The sequence below is a fragment of the Asparagus officinalis genome, chromosome 1 (assembly GCF_001876935.1).
Source record: "Asparagus officinalis chromosome 1, Aspof.V1, whole genome shotgun sequence".
NCBI classification, from domain to species: Eukaryota; Viridiplantae; Streptophyta; class Magnoliopsida; order Asparagales; family Asparagaceae; genus Asparagus; species Asparagus officinalis.
Window position 1 is genome coordinate 33,448,431 of NC_033794.1, and position 15,811 is coordinate 33,464,241.

Genomic DNA, 15,811 nt, shown 5'->3' on the forward strand with positions numbered 1-15,811 from the left:
GAATGTTAGCCACCATCACCGGAAGAAGCGAAAGTTCCTTTTTATAGGCAAGTTGAACCGCTGGGTAGAGCACTTCTAATGGCAAAATATCACTGGACTGATATGAGACCACGCATTTCTTTAACCAGATAGCTAGGTAACCAGAGAGAAGGGTCATCGGCTGAATCGATGCGGTCGCATGCCATAAGAATGATTTAAACTTGGTCCTCGCAGGAAAGCCACTCTCGAGACTGCTAATGGTATAGGAGTGAGCGTCAATCTTCTTCAGCAGACCATTAACCTCTGAAGGAGTAAGCGTTGCCAGCTCACAAATAGCCTCGCCAGAATTGCTCTCCAGATTTCTGAACAAATAACAGTGCCTAGTCAGAAAAGTGTTCGAATCTGGGTTATAGAGCTCGCACAAAGTGAAGAAATGTTTAGCGCTGACGGGTAAACCATACATGGTGGAACGAATAGCTGCATATAGACCACAAGCGTGCAACTCCTCGCTCCATCGGCTTAAGACGTACTTCGTCATACGAGCCCACCAAAGCTTGTCTAAAGAATGGACCCAGCCATAGAATCTATGGCGCATCGCAGGCATCTCCCGTCCTAAGTCGGCGAGGCGATTCTTCAAAGTAGAAGCAGAAGCAAGAAACTCGTTACGCGACGGTGTATCCAGTCCCAATACTCCAGGACGCAATCCAATGATATGACTCCTGCTCGAACCAGGAGCTGCTTGATGAGTAATATAGCTACTGTGAATGCTCTCGTGCTCCTCCATCAAGCGCCACGACATCTCCCGTGTCACGGCCTGACGCCTGAGCTCAGTCAATGAGCGGTGTCGAGGAATCTTAGGCAAATAAAGAAAACCACCGTCATCTTTATGAAGCCACTGCTCGGCATTAATAAACACTACATCAGGATCTCTAACAGAGTCGCCAAACAAAAAGTCAGTCTTTCTGAGAGGCTGAACAGAGCTGGTATCCTTCACGAAAGGCGCATCAGTGATCAGCTGTCGAAGAACTCGATGTCCACCTTCCTTCACCACTTGGGCAACCTCTGTCGACGTGCCCGAAGCAAACTGAGGAGTAAGTGGAATAGGTGAAAAAGCCCGTACACTGCATGAGATGAGAACGCTCCAGAAGGATATCCCACTGGAAACAAGCAATTAAGCTTTTGTTAGTCTCAGTTATAAAAGGAAGTTGAACTCATCTTACAAATGGGTAAGATAGAGTCACTGCTTTATAAAGGGTGAGACGATTTGGCTACATTGTGCATTCATAAAATAGTGTATATCAACAATATATCCCTGCCTTATAATGCACAATGCAGCTTCAAAGCGCCCCCTTTATTTATTTTGAGATATGGTTTTGACCAAGCAAAACCTATCTTTAAAGTGTCGATCCTCACCAAGGAGAATCAAGGCTCTTCCCAATTGTCTCACCAAGGAGAACAAAACGGGGAAAAAGAATCAAGGCTCTTCCCAATTGTCTCACCAAGGAGAACAAAACGGGGAAAAAGATTAATCTACAAATACACCAAAAAAGAGCTCACCAGAATACGAGGGAAGCACGCCATCAGCCGACGCAGTAGGGGATTGACCTCTCGGAATATGCGACATGATGATCTGCAAAGTAAATCAGAGGATCAGATACAGAAAAAATTTTAGTTAGGGTGACAAACTCTAACCCTAAAATTTTATCCCCTCTTTTTTATAATTAAACCCCTCAGATCTCCAAATTCTACCCCCTGAAATATGAGCTCGAGGCGTCAAATCACAAACCCTAACCCTCATATGCAATCCCACAAATTCATATACTGAATTAAACATGAAATATGCCAAAATTATGGAGGATTTACCTGAGGAAAAGCTCGAGGATCCAACAAAAATCAGATCTTGAAGGAGGCTCGAACCACGTGCTCGAGGGGCCTGAGAGAAATTTTATATGTGGAGATTTTGAAGGATTTTTCAGTCTAAGATCAAAAGGAAAGGTAGATCTAAGACAAATTTGAGGGTTTGAGGGAGAAAAGATGCACGAGGGAAAAGAAAACTTCAAAAAAGGGGAGAAGGGGGGCCGGCCCTAAAGAGAAAAGATGCACGAGGGAAAAGAAAACTTCAAAAAAGGGGAGAAGGGGGGCCGGCCCTAAAGAGAAGAAAAGGGGGTTCTTTTATAGTGTTGAACCAGCCTTGAACCAGACCAGACCAGGTTGAACCAGACCAGACCAGGCTAAATCAGTTCAAATAAGGCTGAACCAGACCAGACCAGGCTGAACCAGACCAGACCAGTCTGAATCAGACCAAACCAAGATGAACCAGGATGAACCAGGCTAAACCAGTCCTGAACCAGTCCTGAACCAGTCTTGAATCAGGTTGAACCAGTTCTGAACCAGTTTGAACCAGATTTGAACCAAAATTCAAATTGGAGCTGAATCGAGAGAGTTAACTCTTTTAGCATAACGTCACATGCGGAACGGACTTAAAACAATCCGCATGCTAGCCCGACTCAAACGGTAGTCGGTAAAGGCGCATCAAACCCGTTGATGGCTGAGGATTTGCCAAAAATCCTATAAATATGCGAGTCATTGACGCATCAACTTTATGAGTTGGTCTCGTGACTCGAGCATCCAACGACCTTGGGATAAGATCCATGCTCCAATTCCTTAAGTAAACTACTTCTCAAGACTCCAGCAGACATACGAGTATAAACTGTGTCAAACGCCGGACAACGCGTTGCGAATGAAGACTCAACGCCAACAAACGATGGTCAGTTCTATGTTGAAACAGCAAACACGAGCTAAAGATCAGAAAATCAGGAATTAACTTCAAGTTCAAAATTCCGACAACGGTCAGACAATAAATGTAGCACCGGAACCCTTGCAGACATTCGACAAAGCACCGAATAGCCTGGAGGATTAAAAAAATCGAGAATAGAAGCCATTCCAAAGTCCCGTCATACCGATTGAAGGTTGGGACAATCATATCCAAAGTATTCCAGACTCTTCTATAAAAGAATGAGACTGAAATACTTTGGAGGGGGTATCTGTAGGTGTATAAAACTGCTTATAGGTCCCTTAACACAGCTCGGCACGGTGATTCGACAAACCAACGAACCATCGAGCGATATATCCAAGCAGGATCGTTAGACGCACAACACCGAACCAAGTGAAACGCGACGAAGCGGATTAACGAGGCGACGAGGTTAACGAACGCAGCACGCAAACAACGAATACATCCAATCAGCGTGCCAATCAAGTAACGGGTCGATGAACAAACGAGTCATTCACGTAGAGTCCACCACATCAAACAAGATCGGGAGTGGACTCGAACTCGAACCCAAAGCGATTTACTGCAAATCAGGATCCAGACTGCCAAAATCAGAGTCCAGATCAACAATGAAGTTTGGATAAACACGAGACGAAAAGATGGTAAAACCAAACACCAGGAGGGTTCGGCCTTGACGACGCAGCCTCATGGGTGGCTCGTGGCCGAGCCACACTTGGTGGCTCGCAAAACCAAGCCACCTAGGTGGCGGCCGATCCACCTATTGGTGACCGAGCACCTAGTGGCCGAGGCCATGGCCGAGCCACCCAGATCTGGGCCCAGATCTGAGCCCAGATCTGGTTTAAGAGGCCTATAATAGAGGAGGAGGGCTCATTTTGAAAGGGTTGGATTTTTTGGAGGCGAAACTCTGCTGGATTGAGAGCTCAACTTCGGAATCTTGAAGCTTTGAAGACTTGAACTTTTCAGATCTGGTTCTTGGCGATCATCCACGTCAAATAAGGCAGGAGTTCGAGAGAGATCAGATCTAAGATCCACACGGTTATCCTCCGGATCAAAACTTGGTTTTTGATCCCGAGAAGAGTATCGATTTCGCTTGGTCGATTTTAATTACTAAAGGCTATTATTTCCTTGGTGAAATAGTACCCCCGGCTGTTATTTCCTTCGTGAAATAGCACCCGTCATACCGTGTAGATCCGACCGGATCAAGATCGTGCGGTGGTCCACGGATTAACCCCGGCGCAAGCGAAGAACCCACACAAGCAAGAGACCGCAAAACAGGATCTTGCGATTTGTTCCGAAAGGAGGAAAGTTGTAATTTTTAAATTTTTTCTTTGATTTTGTTATAACCGGATCTTATAAAAAGACCGGATCTTTTGTAACCGATAAACTGTTGCTTAAGGAAATAATGACTTCAATAAAAACGATTTTCCCCGCGAACACTCATTTGGCCTATGCCTCTAAGGATAAGGGCAAGAAAAGGAAGAATGATAATGAAGCTGCTAAGGGTCTAGTTCAGAAGAAATAACATAAGGAAAATCAGGGTTGTTTCTTCTGTAACAAGCCTGGACACGTGAAGAAGGATTGTACAAAATATCACGCCTGGCGTGCTAATAAGGGTACGTTCCTTACTTTGGTCTGTTCTGAGGTTAATTTAGCTTCAGTACCTAGAAACACTTGGTGGTTAGACTCTGGTGCTACTACTCACATAAGTGTTTCTATGCAGGGTTGCCTGAGCTACCGAAAGCCAAGTGATGTTGAAAGACACATCTTTGTGGGCGACGGACAATCGGTAGATGTGGAAGCAATTGGGCACTTTAGGTTGTTGTTAGGAACTGGTTATTATTTGGATTTAAAAGATACTTTTGTAGTACCGTCTTTTAGACGGAATTTGGTTTCTGTTTCTGTATTGGACAAATCAGGTTATTCTTGTTCATTTGGAAACAGTCAATTCAGTTTATCTTTTAATTCAAATGTTGTGGGAACCGGTTACTTGAGTATTTATGACAACCTATATTTGCTTGATACAATTGCTTCTTACAATGAATCCTTGCATGTGGAATCACGTGGTACTAAGCGTAAATTAAATAAGGAAAATTCGGCGACATTATGGCATAAGCGCTTAGGTCATATCTCAAAAGGTAGAGTTGAGCGTCTTGTGTCTGATGGCATTTTGGATTCCCTTGATTTTTCGGACTTCGACGTATGTGTTGAATGTATCAAGGGAAAACAGACCAAAGTGAAAAGATTAGGTGCCAACAGATCTTCGGATGTCTTAGAATTGATACATACGGATATTTGTGGGTCATTCCCTACGGAATCCTGGAATGGTCAACAATATTTTATATTATTCATAGACGATTACTCACGTTATGGGTACCTATATCTTATTCATGAAAAGTCTGAGTCTCTGGACATGTTCAAAGCCTATAAAGTTAAAGTTGAGAATCAACTCGACAGAAGAATTAAAACTGTTAGATCTGATCGTGGTGGTGAGTACTACGATAGATATGATGGTTCAGGTGAACAACGTCCAGGACCATTTGCTAGATACCTAGAGGAATACGGTATCGTCCCACAGTACACCATGCCGGGTTCACCTAACATGAATGGTGTAGCTGAAAGACGAAACAGGACTCTTAAGGATATGGTAAGAAGTATGATTGCTCATTCTTCTTTACCAGAGTCACTCTGGGGAGAAGCACTTAAGACAGCAGCTTACATTCTGAATAGAGTACCAAGTAAAGCAGTTGCTAAAACACCTTATGAGCTTTGGACTGGTCGAAAGCCCAGTTTAAAGCATTTACATATTTGGGGATGTCCAGCTGAGGCAAGGCCTTATAGGCCAAATGAAAAGAAATTGGACTCCAAAACAGTTAGCAGCTACTTTATTGGATACTCTGAACGCTCTAGGGGCTATAAGTTTTATGATCCCACTATAAGGAATATTTTTGAGACGGGAACAACAACATTCTTTGAGGATGTTGAGTTTGGGGGGAGAAATAAGGTTAGAGACATTAGTTTTGAGGAGGAATTAGCTTCAGATCCAATCCATACAGTTACTTTTGACAATATTCAGGTTCCTATACCTGTTGTTGCTCAAGAAATAAATCCGGAACCTCAAGATGACAATGTTGAACAACTCCCTATTCCAGTAGAACAAACTCAACAACCTCAAGAAGCAGTGCTATTAAGGAGATCCACGAGAGAAAGGAGAAATACTATTTCGGATGATTATATTGTATTTCTTCAAGAACATGAGGAAAGTAGTGGAATGTTGGAAGATGATCCAATCAACTTCTCTCAGGCCATGAAAAGTTCTAACTCTCAACAGTGGATTGATGCCATGAATGAAGAGTATAAGTCTATGCAAGACAATAAGGTTTGGGAACTTGTCTCTTTGCCAGAAGGTGCAAAACCAATTGGTTGTAAATGGATTTTTATTACCAAACGGGATGCAAATGGTAATGTGGAGAGGTATAAGGCACGTCTTGTGGCTAAAGGCTATACTCAAAAGGAAGGCATTGATTATACAGAGACTTTCTCTTTGGTTTCTTCGAAAGACTCATTCAGAACAATCATGGCACTTGTTGCTCATTATGATCTTGAGTTACATCAGATGGATGCTAAGACTGTATTTCTCAATGGAGACATTGATGAGATGATTTATATGGTGCAACCAGAAAACTTTGTATCCATTTCTCAATGGAGACATTGATGAGATGATTTATATGGTGCAACCAGAAAACTTTGTATCAGGAGACCCAAAGAATATGGTCTGCAAATTAAGAAAATCCATCTATGGACTCAAGCAAGCCTCCTCGTCAATGGTATCATAAGTTTCAACAAATAGTTATCTCGTTCGGTTTTGAGATGAACATTGTTGATGACTGTGTATATCACAAGTTCAGTGGGAGTAAGTATATTTTTCTGGTTCTGTATGTCGATGACATCTTGCTTGCCACTAATGATATAGGCATGTTGCACGAAACCAAGAGATTTCTATCAAAGAATTTTGAGATGAAAGATCTTGGGGACGCCTCTTTTATATTAGGGATCCAGATACATCGAGATCGCTCTCGGGGTATTCTTGGATTATCACAAAAGAGCTATATCGATAAGGTACTTAAAAGGTTTGGCATGCAAGATTGCAGACCAGGTGACACCCCTGTTGCTAAAGGAGACAAGTTTAGTCTCAATCAGTGCCCTAAAGGTAACCTTGAAATTCAGGAAATGCAGAAGATTCCTTATGCTTCGGCTGTAGGAAGTCTAATGTATGCTCAGGTATGTACGCGTCCGGATATTGCGTACATTGTTGGGATGTTAGGCAGATACTTAAGCAACCCTGGTATGGATCATTGGATAACAGTCAAAACGGTTATGAGGTATCTTCAGAAAACAAAAGATTAGATGCTCACATACAGAAAATCAGAACAACTGGAGGTCATTGGGTACTCTGATTCTGATTTTGCTGGATGCCAAGATAACAGAAAGTCTACATCAGGCTATATTTATATGTTAGCAGGAGGAGCTATATCATGAAAAAGTGTCAAACAAACACTTGTAGCTTCCTCCACTATGGCAGCAGAATTTGTAGCTTGCTATGAGGCATCCAATCAGGGAATATGGCTGCGAAATTTTGTCACGGGACTGCGCATTTTGGAAAATGTTGAAAGACCACTAAGGCTATATTGTGACAATAAATCTGCAGTAATGTATTCCAATAACAACAGGAGCTCAACTAAGTCAAAACATATTGACATTAAGTTCCTGGTTGTGAAAGAAAGGGTACAGAGTGGACAGATATCCATAGAGCACATTGGGACAAACTCCATGATAGCTGATCCTCTTACTAAGGGACTGCCACCTAAGGTCTTTCATGAGCATACTGCTCATATGGGTGTGGTATTATTTGAGGATATTATGTTTTAGTGGGAGTTTGTATTTGTGGTGCTTTATGTTTGGTTGTATTGTCTGATCAGAATAAAGTATTCAGTTAAGACACTCTGTTACATTATGTTTGGTTTTGACCTCACTAAGGAGGACCAGTTGAAAATAGACATGTACTGATCACATTGCATGTAATTTTCATGCTGCACATCCATGATTGATCTATGTCGTTTGATTGTATTGGTATATGTGACCATTGATGGGTCGAGTCACGATAAATGTGACGAAGGCCGCTTTGATCCTATATTGATATAGTTCCTTCAGGATAACCCACTAAATTGATCAATTAATTTGGGTTAATGGGTATTTAAATAAGTCATGGGGTTATATGTGCAGATACCAGGTTGTAATTGTGATTTGATGAGGGGCCAAATTGTAAATGTACAACATCTATAAATAAAGGGTTATGGTCCCTAATCTAGGGTCACATCTCTAATTCTCTTCACCCCCTTCTAGAGAGAATTTGGCTAGAGAAACCCTAATGTTAGAAGATCCAAAACCCATCTCAAGTTTAATCTATGGATTCAGGTATAAGATTCCGCTCTTTTCTTTTGATTCTTGTAAATCTCTATCTATGGATTCAGGTATAAGATTCCGCTCTTTTCTTTTGATTCTTGTAAATCTCTTTGAATTAATCATGGCTTTATGGTTTAGATCTATTCTTGTAAATCTCTTTGAATTAATCATGGCTTTATGGTTTAGATCTCAAGTTTTTATTAGATCTAACATATGCAACATATGAAATTGAGTACATTATACATGCGTGAGAAATAAAAGAATTTTCAAAAATACTTGCAAAACTAATGCACAAATCTACAAGATGCATCTATTCTTTCCTTTGCTATTCATCAGGTTGTTAGGGTGGATCTCGATGCGGTCACTTCCTCCAGCGCCGGCGACTAAGTAGACTTGCAGGCTCAAACATAGATTGCTACTCCTCTTCGAGCCTCTCCTTGGGCATTGTATCTTTATTTCTTTTGTAGAAGGACAAATTTTCAAAACCAGCTCTTTTAAAGCTTTATTTTTAAAAAAATTGACCTATTTATCATTTATTTAGTATTTTAGACCTAGTTTCAGTTAGCTGGCTAAAACTGAGTCAAAAATGTTAAATAAGTTGCGAAAACTTTTACGGGATTTAGAAAGCGCTAAAGAAAAAAGCTTGGCGCAGCTGGTGGTTTGCTACCAAAATTCATGGGATTTCTAAATCCCGTGAAGTATATAATAAACAAGATTCACAAATTAAGCAATAATGTGTGGTGAGTTTAGTGGTTGTAGTATTAGTTTATAAGACTCGGATGGGAAGTGTAGGGTTCAAATCCTAGCCTAGTAAAAATTTTTACCTTTCAAGGAAAAAAATTATGTTGGGATGAGATTCGAACTCAAGATATCAATCATCTAGATTGTTGGAAAAAATATCAAATAAAATTATAGTATGCAGATAAATCCGAATAAAATAAAATAATAAATTCTGGCCTAATCGGGAGCGGTTTTGTAAATACTACCCTAGAAGATTGAGGACCTACCTATCGCCTTGCCGCAGATAATCCCCTCTCCCCTAGCGGTAAAAACCCCCGGAAGCGGCCGACCTTTGTACTCGGGCGAGAGAACAGAGTTTTTGCTCAGATGAAGAAAGTTGCCCAAAAGTAAAACCAAAATATAGAAGAAAATAATATGCAGAGGAGAGAAGAGAAACACGAGTTCTGTTGTATATTTTTCGAGAATGAGAAGGGCTGCTTATATAGGGGTTTTAGAGAGCCGTTACAAAATCTAGCAATCAATTTGGTAACATTCGCCATAATATCGACCGTTACGCAATAAAACTGTAGCCGTTACACACATAAAAAATGTGCAAAATAAAGCTAGAGAAAACAAAAAACGTACGTGTGCGGTGCGACGTGGTGTGCGCGTCGCGGCGTTGCGAGGCGTGTGTGCACGCGAGCACGTGTGTGATATGCAAAGCCCAAACAATACAAAACCCAAAAACACTATTCAAAGCCCACTAAGAGGAGAACCATTATAAACCACCAACTATTCATTTTATTTTCCAATATGGGACTATTCACAAAGATAAAATTGCCTTTTCTCCAACAAAATATCCAACGGTCCCCTTCCAAAAGGCAATATTGACTAAAAACTCAAAAATTGATAAATAAATTAATAAATCACAAAACAAATATAAGTTGGACAACCTTTCGTATCGTGAATTCGGGAGATGTAGCTTTCGGCTTTGAACCTTTCCTTAGTGAGTTCATCGCCACCTGGGAAGCCTAATGTCAATTTCAACAATATGAAAATACAGTTTCTGTAACTATTTTCTTGCTTTATTTTAATTGATGTAATTAATTATAATTAATTAATATCACTGTAGCAATTAAGTATTCATGACAGTGCTGTAGCAAATTACCATACCATTTATAAATAGTAAAAGTACAAGTACTGTTCAAAATGCAAACCACTATTCACCAGTACTGTTCACGCATTTACTATTTTACAGTTACTATTTACGTATTTATTGTTAACAGTCACTATTCACATATACTGTTTAGGAACTAGAAATCATTAAGTGAACCGGTTCAAGTTTTCTTGGATTAGTTGGTGTCTAATGTAATGTTTAGGGGTTGCGTAACGCGTTTCGCAATGAACGATGTACTTAATTGATCTTTGATCTCCCTCTAGTACTATCCTTACCTGGCTAAACTATCCGGGTAAAACTTTGATCTTTTTACTTTAGGAGTTTTTGGTTAGGAGCTGATCTAGTTAAGTTTCTAGTCCAGTGTTTTTGACAAAAACCTTTTCATTTATAGCTCTGTTTTACAATCATATGCAATATTATTAATTTATTACAAATCATTCGATATGGGGTTTCCATATAAATAGGGCTTATACGTTATATGCTTATGTGATTGTATTTATTTGATAATTGTTATAATTGCTTATGAAACATTTTATATTCAAGCATGAATAATAGGACCGGAATTATGAGAATAATTCATATGCATAAATTTAAATTTGGAAAGTCTCTTTTGTAGGCAACAAATTTAAATTTGGAAAGTTTCTTTTGTAGGCAACCAATTTAAATTTGGAAGGTCTCCTTTATAGGCAACAAATTTGCAACCTCTTATAATATGAGAATTTAAAATTTATGCATATGAAATATGAAATATACTTTAAGATATGAAATCATATTATAAGGTTCTCTTGAATGCTTTGCATGTAACTATTAGTAATTTCATTCATGTATGAGCATATGCATGCATGTAACGATATAACCGCAGTATTTTAGTTCCACATTAGTTTGAAATGTTCAGATATTAAGGGCAATTTATAACCCTATGCAGTTACATCTTCAGACATAGACTACGATCATTTATGACCATAGACCATGATCTTTTATGCTAACATGTTTTGATGTCCTATCATTTTAATAGTGACTAGAAAGATTAATTTCTATAGTTCTTTATTTGACTACATGTATAATGTTTTCTCTTGAGATTTCAGGAAATGATTAGAGTTGATATAAATATGCTCTGTCAACTAGTATGCCTAGTTACAGGAGATATGATGAATCAATATTCTAAAAAATCAAATCAAGAGGTATGTCTTATAACTTCTATCTATATGATGAATAAATGTTATATTAAAATTAGTCCATCAAATAATTAAATTGCTATTAGCTTCCCTTATCCTTATAAGTTGTTTCAAATCAATCCCTCTTCTTGCTACTTGTACTCTTGCTTGGAAAGATTGATTTGAAAAATAACTTAAACAAGAAGGGGACCTAATGTCAAACAATATGAAGGACTAATTATAAAATAACTTGATAAATATATACAACGCCTGTTAGGTAAAGTTGTGATTCTAGACATTGTAAAGTCTAAAAAGAATATTGCTGACCCATTAACAAAGGGTCTATCCAGGAGTATGGTTCTGGATTCATCGAGGGAGATGGGGTTAAGCCCATATATGAGGTCAATGATAGTGGCGACCCAACCCTTATTTGGAGACGTAGTCCCAATGTTGGTTTAATGTGGTAGAAATAAGATGGACTAGAGACACTCGTGTGGAGCATCGACCTAGATATATTTATATATCATTATAGTAGCATGTGCTACTTCCCCTTCTCTATGATGACGATGCTCTTATGATACAGCTGGTTAGGCTGAGTTTTACTCTTAATAAGTCCAACGCGTGTATTGCGAATGGTATGATATCCAGCTATAGTACCCTTGGAGGACTTACCTACGTGAGAGGAACCATGATGGTCGCGGTTGGGGGGTGGGGGGGACTGGGCTAACCCCTAGAAACTCTCATGCGCCGGTTATTATGAGCATGGCCTTTAACGCTTAACCCGCTTTGCTCAATAGATGAAGACGTATTGTGTGTGTTTTCGTTAAAACCTGGTTAAAGGGGCCTAATTCAAGGTCTAGTCCATTATGTCCCTCAGGTGGCAATGAACTCACTAAGGAAAGGTTCAAAGCCGAAAGTAACCTCTTATAATACGAGAATTTAAAATTTATGCATATGAAGTATGAAATATACTTTAAGATATGAAATCATATTATAAGGTTCTCTTGAATGTTTTGCATGTAACTATTAGTAATTTCATTCATGTATGTGCATATGCATGCATGTAATGATATAACTGCTGTATTTTAGTTCCACATTAGTTTGAAATGTTCAGATATTAAGGGCAATTTATAACCCTATGCAGTGACATCTTCAGACATATACTACGATCATTTATGATCATAGACCATGATCTTTTATGCTAACATGTTTTGATGTTCTATCATTTTAATAGTGACTAGAAAAATTAATTTTTATAGCTCTTTATTTGACTACATGTATAATGTTTTCTCTTGAGATTTCAGGAAATGATTAAATTAATTTTTATAGCTCTTTATTTGACTACATGTATAATGTTTTCTCTTGAGATTTCAGGAAATGATTAGAGTTGATATAAATAATAATGTTTTCTCTTGAGATTTCAGGAAATGATTAGAGTTGATATAAATATGCTCTGTCAACTAGTATGCTTAGTTTTCTTTGAGAAAACAACTTAGCCAACTACTGCAATCATGTTAGTTTTGAACTTGAAACTATATATTGAGCTTCATGGGATTTAGAACAAAACTTCACACGATTCTAAATCCCGTGAAGTTTTACCAATTTATGTTGCGTTTTCGACCTAGTTTCAGCTGGACTAAATCAAAAATGCTAAATAAACCTCGATTTTTAAAAATAAATCTCAAAAAAGGGTTGGTTTTGAAAATTTGTCCTTTGTAGAATGGTTAGGAGATGTGCTTTTGTTTTGTTTTTGTGTGAGGACAGAGTGACACTATTTTCTTTATCTACTTTGTGCTTTTTCTTGATGTCATCTAAAACTTTTTAATGAAGCCTGGGGGAACTTGATTCACAGCATTTCCATTCATGAAATTTTTTGTGAGCAAGTTTTATTTGGTACGCGAGAATGAGTGAGAATGAAATGTTTATTCATGCATACCAAACATACCATTCTTTTAGAAGCTAGAATGGACATTCTCGTTTTTTCTTGATTTCCGCCTTATATGGGAGTAAACATCTCCAATGAATTGATAGAAAATCTGCATTCTCACTTATAGGTGAGAATAAAAATTTAAAAATACATACCAAATATTTTCAAATTGTATATTAGTTACACACATCAAATATAAAAAGATTTTCATTCCTACTTTATTCTCTAATCACGTCCAAATACGAGAATAAAATTGAGCATTCCATTCTCCCATTTCATTTCTTGTTCGTTCTACTCTGAATTGATTTGATTACCAAACTAGATATACTTTCCTAACAAGAGTTCTCAAATTCAATTTCCATGATGCTTTGACAACAAGGATAACAGAGATATTTCTTGGATAATAATAATAAGCATTAATTTAGCGAAGATCATCAGTACACTCATTGGCAAAAGAAACCCATCACGAACACGAAGCGGGACCCATGCACGAGAAAGCAACACCCGATTGGAGTCGAGGCTTCTGAGTCCAAGTCCCGGGTCCGAGTTCAGTACCCACGCGGCCAAAAGAGGAGAAAAGGAGGAGCGAGAAAATCAATCGCTTTCTCTCTCCTGCTCCGTCAATCACTTTCTCTCTCTGCTTCCCTCAACTGTCGCCCTTTCCCCCAATTCCTCTCATTTTCTCTCTCTAAAGCCCTCGTCGGAGCCTTGTCGGATCCGGGTCGATCGGCGATCCTCTTCGTGACCCGATATCCACATTTATGGACTCGACTCGCTGCAGTGCCAAGTAAACAAGAGGAAATTAGTTTTACAAAGATCACTGCCCATTTTTCTCCGTTATCTGACGGTTTCCGTTTGCAGGCATCAGCTTTTCGACATGATGGGGGGCTCTTCGTCGTCTTCGGTGTCATCCTCTGGTGGCTGGGAATCCAATCAGCAGAAGCGCCAGCGTAGTGTAAGATCAAGTTTCTATTTTTGGATTTTTTTTTATTTTTGAAAATTTAGGGTTTGGCGGTGTTGATTGTGGGTTGCATGTTGTGATAGATGATGGAATTGAGGAGTTCTAGAAGGGAAATATGAGTTTTTTTTAAACTTCTTCATGGGGATTTTGTTTGGGTTAGGGTTAGAATTGAATTAAGATTCAGGGCAAAGAGTGATTCTTTAATCTAGATTCTGAATTATAGTTTTAAAATTATCTCCTTGATCATGTATCTTGAGATAAAACTTGTTCTGTGGAAAAATGTTGTTGTCATATGACAAATAATGAACTAGTTGACACACTTGTATCAGTTGAGTGATCTCACAAGATAAATCTTACTTTTTTTCTTCGGTTCCAACTAAAACAATTCAATGCTACAATTGAGTGGTTTTATCTCTGGGTAAAGAGATAGATCCATGTTTGGCGCACCTACATCCATCAACTAGGGGGATGATGCTCTGAAATTTCATCACTTCTAACATGTGCATGTTGCGCATCAGCTTCGGGATTGCAACGTGTTATCCAATCGGTACCTTCTAAAATTTTGTTTTCTACGGTTAAATAGAGAGAAAGGAAGCAATGGAGCAGGGAAGAGATGAATCATGCATTTTTTTTGTATGTTTGAACTCGTGTTTGGACTTGACAACTCTTTTACTTAAATAACTCATGTAAAATTGAAATTCAAAACAAATAGCAAAAAAAGTATTGCAGGGAAAATATACATGAAACTCTTAAATTTCGTACCTTGAGTGTCTTCATAATGCTAATCCAGAAGAATCATATTTGGTAAAGCTTTCAGCTTTAATATGAGCTAAACTTATTAGACCATTCTGTCAGGCTTGTTGAATGGTATCCTTCCTTGTTTGACTTTGTAGATTGTCTCAGATGAATATAGAGATCATGAGCCAGAGTCAGATGACATTGAAATCATTGCCAAAAACAGCTCGGACCTCAAAAACAAGAAACCTATGATATATGATAATGATGGGCTAAAGGAAGTAAAGGTGTGAGCAGTTTTTTGCATGTTCACTGAACATACTCCTATTGTCAGCAGTTCACTTATATTATGGTAATATTTTGGACATGGCCATATGATATCCAATATCATTTTGCAGGATGTTTCTTCTGAAGATCATATGGTTCCTATGACAGATAATGTCTTGGAATCTGATGCCTTAGATGCAGCTAAAAACAGTATCGAACCAGATGCTGCAGATTCTAATTCTAACCTTTCTGATATATATGATGACTACTATGAGGATGATGATGAAGATTTTGAATACGATGATGACATTATTGATAATGACTGCAGCTATGGCTTGGCTGCTAAATTTGATGATTTGGATCTACCACCTGGGGTGGAGGCTACTGTTCCTTGGTTGCAGAAAACTGCACCTGAAAGGCCAAGGAGCGATAAGGAAATTGTCTTAGAGGAAGACATTGATGTAAAATTTAACGCTTATAAACAATTTGATACTGTTGAAGATTTTTCAGATCATTACTATGCAAAGGAAAATAAGGAGGTTAAGAAGGTATAACTATGATCGTTATTATATTATTTATTAACGAGGCTTTTTATACCCTAACTTTATTTATGCTTGTATTATTATAGCCCCCAAAAGATTGG

At 38.6% G+C, this 15,811-nt stretch overlaps 1 protein-coding gene across 1 annotated transcript in view; it reads left to right on the forward strand.

Annotated features, from left to right (window-relative positions):
• The window catches only part of LOC109822620 (probable ubiquitin-conjugating enzyme E2 25), a 6,674-nt gene continuing 4,646 nt past the window's right edge, over nt 13,784-15,811 (forward strand). Inside the window, 5 exon segments of the mRNA XM_020388858.1 lie at nt 13,784-13,992; nt 14,067-14,160; nt 15,060-15,188; nt 15,300-15,716; nt 15,797-15,811. The exon segment at nt 15,797-15,811 is cut by the window's right edge and continues 34 nt beyond it. Of these exon segments, the coding sequence (XP_020244447.1) occupies nt 13,967-13,992; nt 14,067-14,160; nt 15,060-15,188; nt 15,300-15,716; nt 15,797-15,811 (681 nt within the window). The 5' untranslated portion in view covers nt 13,784-13,966.